At 36.5% G+C, this 9,053-nt stretch overlaps 1 protein-coding gene across 1 annotated transcript; it reads left to right on the forward strand.

The window, feature by feature from the left end:
• The first annotated feature begins 1,345 nt into the window (after positions 1-1,345).
• Positions 1,346-5,225, forward strand: ndufa4a (NDUFA4 mitochondrial complex associated a). Its single transcript, XM_026207901.1, has 4 exons — positions 1,346-1,498; positions 2,586-2,674; positions 2,919-2,979; positions 4,951-5,225. The coding sequence occupies exons 1-4, from the start codon at positions 1,457-1,459 to the stop codon at positions 5,005-5,007; spliced, it is 249 nt and encodes an 82-aa protein (XP_026063686.1). The 5' UTR covers positions 1,346-1,456; the 3' UTR covers positions 5,008-5,225.
• The last annotated feature ends 3,828 nt before the right edge of the window (positions 5,226-9,053 follow it).

Consider the following 9,053-nt stretch of genomic DNA (forward strand, 5'->3'; position numbering starts at 1 on the left):
TCTCTACCTCTCTGTTATTTTAGTATTATGCTCCTTTTAAAGCTAAGCTCTTTTAGGCCATGCAAATTGAATTTTAAGGTGCTTTTGTTAACACATGCCATGAATATAAAGAAGAAAATGCAGGATGATGATAATTGTTAAAATTAAGACATACATACATGTAAAAAAGTGTATGTGAATTCATAAACATAAACCCTTGTAAACTAACATTTTCAGAGGTAAACAACTATTATTCGATTTAATTGTTTAATTGCATCGCAATGGAAATAACTGTAAGAAGTAAGATTATTATATTGTGTAAAATTACAATACATAAACCTTTTTTTGGTGACGTTTTAAAATAATTTCTTATGACTACATGCCTGTGTCCCATATTTGTTGACAGAATTATATATTTTTTAATATATAATTTAGAATACATTTATATATTAATATATAGCTTTATTTACAATTTTTGTTCAAATCAATATTTGTATAATTTGCAATCATTTGTTAGTATCATTTGTGGTTTAGTCAAATGAATTATTTATATAGAAATATATCTAATATACATTAGAGATGCATATTAGTCACACATTAGTGTGCAAATGTCTTTAATATATAAAAATAATGGCACAATGCAAAATAAGTGTAATTTAATTAAACATTTAATTTCAAAGATAAACGAATCTAAACTACTTAGTTGTATCTTCTTTCTTTTTTTTTGTTTCAATTATTATTATGAGGTTTAATCTTTGAGGGGCAATATGACCCAGACATGTTCTTGACAGTTTCTGTTAGACTTACATTTGCAACAACACAACTCGTTTATTGTCCATGTATTGCTCAGGTGAAACAGACCCTTTAAACAGACAACAAATTCAAACGATTAAAGGAAAATAAATATCATGCAGCAAACAGAAATGTGTGTGCGTGAGTCAAACATATATATGTACTTCCTGCACATTTAAAATCATATATACACATTAAATCAAAGTCTTCTCAAGGTAAACACAATTTCGACCGAGAACAAGATTCTGTAAGGTCCTTCTCGTCTGGGATCAGCTATCTGAACTCACTTCAGATAACACTGTAGTGTCTGTGCGAACTCTCAAACTGACCCTAGATCAGCTCAGCGATCAACCAGAACAAACACAGCGCTTTCCAAAGGGTATCCACAGCACCGCCTTTACGAAACACCTCCGTATATAATCATGTCATCATCGATTTATCATTTTTATTATCGTTATTTTATGAAAATTTCAACCTTTACATTGTACTTAGTATTAATAAACTTAAATGAGAGGAAAGGTAAGTTAAATTATAAAATAAGAAAACAGGCGAACTCTATAAACCGCCTGTTTTTCTCTCAGTGCTGGTCTGGAGGGGTCCTCTGCAAGAGCTATTTAACGGGCCACGTTTAATTCTTTTCTGTTTGTACATTTTTGGGAGATTTTATATCATCTCAATAGTCACAATGCTGAGCACGGTCAGTCGGCAACTCAGAAGCCACCCTGCCGTAAGTGAACGATGATTTCGAGAGGATTTCTCCTGTAAAAGACGAGTTGTCGCAACGTTAGCGAAACGTTAGTGTCCCTGCGGAGGAATGCCAGACACGCCAGCAGTCTAGATATTTATAAGTCTGAAGAAACAAACATCCTAATTAATCCCAAAATACCTATTAAAATAGTGGTTCCGAGGCCTGGAAATTTAATGGAAGTTATTAAAATAATACCATTTTATGCAACTATTTCGTCTAAATGTTTTCGCCGGTTAAAATCAACTATTTCGTTTAAATGTTTTCGCCGGTTAAAATCGCTCTTTTTGGTGCAATTTCAGATTTTAGTGAAGACGTATAAACCAAAAGGAATGGCAAATGAAATGCTTTGTGCATCTATCAAATGTTCATTTTGTGTCGCCACAAGTACACGAATAGGACAAAAGTGTTAAATTAGTCGCAGCTGACCCACACGAGTCAACACTTCATTTACTGCGCAGCTTTATGTAAGTTAAGTAATTAGATGAAGTGTTATTTTGATTTAAATTATATGACTTTAAAACGAGTTTCATTGTATATATTTGCACTGAACGAGGGGGACAAAAGACGAGCGATTTTGGTCAAATACACAGCCCTTATCTTTTTCTTAATATTTCTTCGTTGGTTGGCTCCATATTTTAATTTCATGGTCCACATCTTCTTAAGCTCTGTGCTCGTGAACCGAAGTTTTGAAGCTGTGGGAGGTTTTTTGGGGGGGACTCTGATTTGCTATATTTGAGTCATTTAAGTCTTTTGTGTTTCATGAGGCAACATTTGTAAGGCGATTTATGTAACAGTAATGCCAGTCATTACTGCATAATCTAGATTTGTGGTTCTCAACTGGAGGTCTGTAATATAGTTTTGGAAATGTTATCTGCTTATGTACACTAATATTTTGGGTTGCCAGTTGATAATATACAATCAAATTTGCCTTCTAAGGCAAAACCAGTTGTGAACCACCATACTAGATGGTCATCAAACATGATTTCGACGTTTATTGCATCACATTCAAGTCACCTGACTTGCTTTATATGTGTTTATTTTGTGTTTTGTTCACTTCTCATCATAGTTGATCCCGCTGTTTTTTTTCATTGGCGGTGGATGCACCATGTCTTTGACATATCTGGCTCGCCTGGCCTTGCGTAACCCAGATGTCTGGTAAGCATCTGTTCTACCGTAGATATAAACTGTCTCTCTCAGTAGACCGTAAAAGGCCTGGTGCTTTTGTAAATTGAGGAACGATTGTTATCGAGAGTGATAAATCTGATTTGTGATTCTTCATACCTTGAGTCAAACCATTGGGAGAGAACAACAGTGCTGCTCAGATGTTTATCTCATCGTCGTATTTAGTTTTTATCATGCGTGCCTCATTCATTTCTGCACTCATTTGCTTCATCCACAGCTGGGACAGGAAGAACAACCCAGAGCCCTGGAATAAACTGGGGCCCACTGATCAGTACAAGGTACGATACATGTGCATGATCATTTAAACCAGGGATCCTCGAATCTGGCCCACGAAATCCACTTTCCTGCAGAGTTTAGCTCTAACCCTAATCAAACACACCGGATCATGCTAATCAATGTCTTAAGGATGGTTAAATTATAGATGGTGTACAGCTTCCTCTACTGGGCATGTCACACTGCACACAACAAGGTAGGTTTAGGGTTGGGGTAGGTGTAGACGTTAATAAAACAGTCTAATAGGAAGAAAACTGAATTTATCGTTAGGTTCCAGTTTAAGCTGTATCCCTTGTTGCCACAAACCTTAAGGATGATTAGAAAAGCAGAGGTAGGTGAGTTTGATCAGGGTTGGTGCTAAATTCTTCAGTGCATTGGCCCTTTAGGGCAAGATTTGAGGAACCTTGATTTAAACCCGGTTTCATTTTGCTTCCAAGTGTATTCGATTCGCTGATTTATTTAGTTTTGTGTGTTTCTGTGAAGTTTCATGAAGTTCTGTCAACAGCTTCTGTGGAACTGAAACAAAATTGTACTCGTCCTTCAGTTTGAAACCATTGCGTTTACACTAAAGTACATTGAATGGAGGCCTATTGAAATCCACTGAAGGACTCTTTGCTTACAAATTTCCAAAGTGACAGAACATGACGGCGATAATAACAATAATCCGTAAGCATGAAAAAACTGAGCTTTGCAATAATGTCAGAATACAGAAACATGGTGTGCGCCTATTGTTTCATGGGAAACATTTAACTAAACTATACCAAAATAATCACTAGTATTATTCATGTACAATATTTTATGTAATGTTTTATTTAAAGTGTGTGTACGTTAGTATATACAAAAATATCGCTACAATTGTAATTTTACTGTGGGGAATGTGAATTCTTTTTTTTGTTATATATATATATATATATATAAAAATAACAGTAGTAAAATTACAATATTTATTTAGCTTTCATACATTAAACCATTTTCTAAATGTTTCTAAACAATCTCCATGAACAAGATGGCTGGGTTGGCCTGAACTTGGAACAGATGCCAGTCCACACATTTACTGTGAAATGAACTGCTGCAGTTTACATTTGAAACGCTCTTCATTGGACTATTAATTCACTTTAAGTTGTGAGATTTCATTTTGAATCCTCTATACAGTGCTTCATGATCTTTGATCAGGTCACTCACAAAATGTTGAGCCTAAATTTTTCACATTTGTGCACAGTAATTTGGTTAGAGCATCGAGCCATTGGCATGAACTTGGAAAAAAAATCCCAATGTAAAAACAAAAGATTGGCATGAGACACTTTCTATTGAAAAAATAATAATTGTACTCCTTATATGGCCATGTAAAGCAGATAAACCTGCTGAATGTATGTTTTAAACAATTTTACAGCTCAACACATTTTTGTTCCAAATGACTATATTCTCTGCTTTTAGATACTGTGGAATTCCTTACCTTGACCATCTTTCTTTCTTTAAGCACGATTTTGACTTGTTTATGAACTATGGGATAAGTCAAAGTTCTAGTCTGTGGTAATTGGTAAAACTTTTGCTTTGATCCAGAACGTTCTTTAAATGTGATGATAAAGCACTCTTCAAGATGTTTAGCATCCAGCATGCAACAGTAGTTTTGAGTTTGCAAGCTAACGGACCAGCGCATGTGGTGTTGGACCAGCAATTAAACCCGCCATTGTTACCGGAGCGCATGAGGGAAGCCTATTAAAAGATCTGACTGTAGGACTGTATCAGGACCTAATCTGATCTTAATGGGTTTAATTCATTAAGCGCTCCATAAGCTCATTTTGTGTGTTCTGTTAGTTGGTATAAATCTAATCATGCGCGTGTCTTAATGTGAATTTGATGTAGAGTCGAGTTCAAGTTCAATACTTAAACAGCCAGTGGAGTTAATGGATTCTGCAGAGTGCATGTCGTTAAATTGCTTATTTTGTATTCTCAGTTTTCTGTTCTTCTTTTTCAAGTTCTATGCAGTCAGCATAGACTACAGCAAGCTGAAGAAGGACCGTCCTGACTTCTAGACGGATCCAGGGAATCCAGACGCCCAGAGCTGGACCAAAGGTTTAAAAACAAACTAAAGATCAACAAGAAGTCTTATTTCGGCAAAGAGTCTAAATGGTACTTGTCTTTGCTTTTCTGGATACCTTTTAAACATCTATGGTGTCTTGTATTTTCCCTCAATTCTTTGTAGTCAGAAACGATTAATAAAGGGGTTTTCTCCCTCATACAGTGAAAAACAGTTCATGTGTCATGATTATTTGGGAGTTTATACCAGTGTTTCTGAGACTGAGTCTTTGTTCACACTGCACACACACACACACACACACACACACACACACCCCTGATTTAGTTTTCATGTCTGATTTTACTGTTCATATTATTTTGCAAAGCTAAAACTGCCTCTGATACTTTTGCTGTCGCTTATTTTCAAATGTATTTTTTATTTTATTTTTTTTACAGTAACTAGGGTTGTTGATTATAGTTGCATTTGATTCATTTCGTGATTTCTGAAGTTTGGAAAACTATGTTCTTCAATTAAAACAGTTGTCATGGACTTGGGAAAAGCGAAAAGTCTTGTGTGGTTTAAGCAAATTAAATTATATTAAAATATTAATTATATAGCTAATATATAATTGTACATGTAAATCAGGTGGCTTTCTTTGGAAGGTGCTGAGGTGCCTTAGTGGGCTTTACCTGATTGTGCAACTATATATAGTTGCTCTAGTATTGATGTTGGTGTCAATAAACCTGTGAATTTTTTTTTTTTTTTTTTTTTTTTACACCCGGGAGTATTGAGGTGTTAACATACTGAAAGTTGCCCTGCAAATGTCTATCAAAACCTCTAGCCATGTTACTGAACTCATGAGGCACAAGCATCAGTTCTATGGTGATGAAACTGTTTCGAGTCAGGTTTCAGACTGCTGCCTTCCTGGACAAACTACGCTTCATGACATTGTGTCACAGAATAATTTAAGTTGTATGCTAAAGTAAATATTGGAGACGGTTCTTTAAGCTCCCTGAAAGCATACATAGAAAGTGTTTAAAACTATAAGTATCACTTCTGCTATCCTGCATGAAAAACCTTGTATCTGCTTTCCACAAATAAAGAGTGTGAAATGGAGTGAAAGTCTTCAGTAAAACACCTCCAGAATTAAACATGGGAGGTCCTGAGTGATGCTGCAGCAGCAAATTGTTGGAAAAAAGGCGAAGAGTCCAGACTTCCTCTTCTCACTTCGCTTCTGGACTTGAACGATGGTAATCAACACCCCTGTATTTTCTAGCTGGTGTCAAACACAGCTCAGAGCCCTCTAGCGGTCGACAGGAAGATGACAACTGTTCACACACCAGCCAGAATGTTTAAAAAGGCTTACATGTGTTTATTAGCTCGGGATCGAAACGGAAAATGTTCAGAAAGGAGAGCACATGTGAGAGGCAGTCTCTGATGAGATGTATGCTGTGTTATCCATGTTTTTTTCCAGGTGAGGGGGAAGGTAGGCCAACAACCTCTAGGCAATATAGGTGTATTGTGAGAATACCCTAAACCAACTTTTTTAGTTAATGATCTGTAAGAATGGGGCTTTATTGGTGCTGTTCATTGATTTGAGTCACTTTTTTGACATTTGGGTATACAGTGTTTTAATTCTACAATATGCACGAAGCGTATAAGCTATGAATTGCCAGAGCTTCTATTTATATCTGATATGATGTAAAAATAAGGACTGAGCGAGAAAATTGAAATTATAGCAATGCTAACTCCGAATAAATGTGATATTGATTTCCACCCTCTTAGTGTCTTAATGAAAATAATTTAAATAATACTAAGATTTTGAATTCTGCCATTCTACACTCATTTAAAGGGATAGTTCACACAAACATGAAAACTCTGCCATTAATTACTCATGTTCATGTTGTTTCAAAACCTGTAAGAATTTCGTTCATCTTCGGAACGCAAATTAAGATATTTCTGATGAAAAGAGAGCTCTGTGACCCTCCCGTTGTCTGCAACACAACTGAAATGTTCCCACACCCAGCAAGGACAGGGGTAAAATAGTTCATGTGACATCAGTGGCTCAATGTGCACACATTCACCTGAACATAAACAATGTTGAATATTTTTGATTATGTTCTGGGGAAAGCGTGCACATGTGTCGTGGTACTCTCCAAAAAATGAAAGGAAGTGAGAAGAATTGTTTTAATAAATCATATTATTTTGTTTTCTTTGCACACAACAAGTCTCCTCGTAGCTTTGCAAACTTGAAGTTGAGCCTCTGATGTCACATGGACTATTTTACTGATGGCCTTGCTTCTGGAAACATTTCAGGTGCTGTCTGTGGAGGATCAGGAAGCTCTCAGATTTAGTCTAAAATATCTCAATTCGTGTTTTGAAGAAGAACGAAGGTCTTGCTGGTTTGGAACGACACGAGGGTGAGTTTTTGGGTGAACTAACCCTTCAACAAAGTTTACTGTTCTGTACTTTGTTTATATTTTTGTTACTGGCTTCAGGAAATGTGTCTTAGTATTTGGGGAAAATGTAAAAGGTTGTATATGTTTTAAATGTGTAGGGTATGAATATATGAATATGTTTTTATTTTACACTAGTTGACTGCTACTGATGTCTGGGATCAGCAGATTTATATAGTGAGGGTCGGTAGAGGAGATAATAAATAATATAGGCCTTTTTTCAGGCTTTGCAGTTGACTTGCTTATACAGTATGTTCTTCTAAATCTGGTCCCTGGAACGGAACAAGCTGCTTTTAGCTGTTTCTTTGCTAATACCATTTTTTCCCGTTCTTGATGACTTTGGTAAATGTCACTGGGGCGCACACATCTCTTCCCTCAGACAGGAGAAAACGTTCGAGAAGATGAGCGGCAAAATGTCAAGGAGACCTTCGCATGCCAGCGGCTTTAAAACTTCACCCGCCTTCGCAAAGGTTATTTCACATTTTTTGCTGATAATGAAAGAATTGTTACGATGGCTGTTGAGATGGGAGATGGTTCGCACCCAATGATCTCAAAGACGAGCTGAAAATCAGAAGAGTTAAAGGTGCTTTAAGCCTTTTCAGCTGTTTTCCCAACTTCCACTGGTGCAAATTTAAGGATTGACAGGCGTAGAGCATTCCTGATTGGCTAAAAAATGCGGGCTGCTCCCTCGAATTTTTTTGTTTACAGAGACTAAAGATAAGATAATTATGATGCATTCAAGTCCTGTGGGATAGATCATATTTCTGTATTAACACCATAATAAACTCATTATTACGATTGGGAGAGTTTCGAGTTAGGAGCATATCAGTGAGAAAACATGTTGTATGCAATGGATGCAGCCAAAGACTATAGATATGTAGCATCTGTATTGATGGTAAATTTGTTAAAAACTAACAAAAATTATACATTTTTTGTCATGTATTCATTTTGTAGGTGTAGGGTAAATAAAGAAACAGTAGAAAAGTTACATTTGACCAAAGTTACTTGAATGCACCTAATGTCATAACTACAACTTGTCAAGTCTTCCCAGGAGGACTTGAATTCACCAACAGACTAATAAAGACACCTTAAGTGGGATATCTGTCAAGTAATGTGTTGTAAATTGTGATTAATTGAGATTACTTTAGAAGTTTTGGCGAACTTGGAGAAAAAGGTCAAGCCCTCATTAGCAGGAACATTGTCAAAGAAAGTAAATGATTCAGTTACTTGCTCCTCAGAATCAGAATGAACAAAGATTTCAACTGTATTTCTGAGTGTGCGATTGAAAACACGTAAAGGAGGTCTGCAAAGGTATATTTCATTCCATTGCTATTCCTGTATCTACTTCCTGCGGAGACATGATTGGTCACAGTTGAGTGACAGCAGTGTAGTATTCTGTTACGCTGGCTTTAAAACAGACTTATGTTTGGTGGATCAGGCTGTCCGTCACCCCAGGGGTCACTCTCACAAATCAGTCATCCATCTTCCTGACCTCTGACCTGTGGACACGGGCCTTTGTGTCAGATCGAACTGCAGGTAGAATATAATGAGTGGGTGAGGGGAGAAAGTGTCAGTGTGCTGAAGAAGATCTACTGCAGGTCAGACG

Source organism: Carassius auratus, chromosome 28, assembly GCF_003368295.1.
Source record: "Carassius auratus strain Wakin chromosome 28, ASM336829v1, whole genome shotgun sequence".
NCBI lineage: Eukaryota > Metazoa > Chordata > Actinopteri > Cypriniformes > Cyprinidae > Carassius > Carassius auratus.

Excerpts from the sequence above, each read along its gene's own strand:
- ndufa4a (XM_026207901.1), top strand. The coding sequence starts at position 1,457 with ATGCTGAGCACGGTCAGTCGGCAACTCAGAAGCCACCCTGCC. Across the intron at positions 2,675-2,918 it reads TTGCGTAACCCAGATGTCTG|CTGGGACAGGAAGAACAACC; the intron begins GTAAGCATCTGT and ends CTTCATCCACAG. Across the intron at positions 2,980-4,950 it reads GGCCCACTGATCAGTACAAG|TTCTATGCAGTCAGCATAGA; the intron begins GTACGATACATG and ends TTCTTTTTCAAG.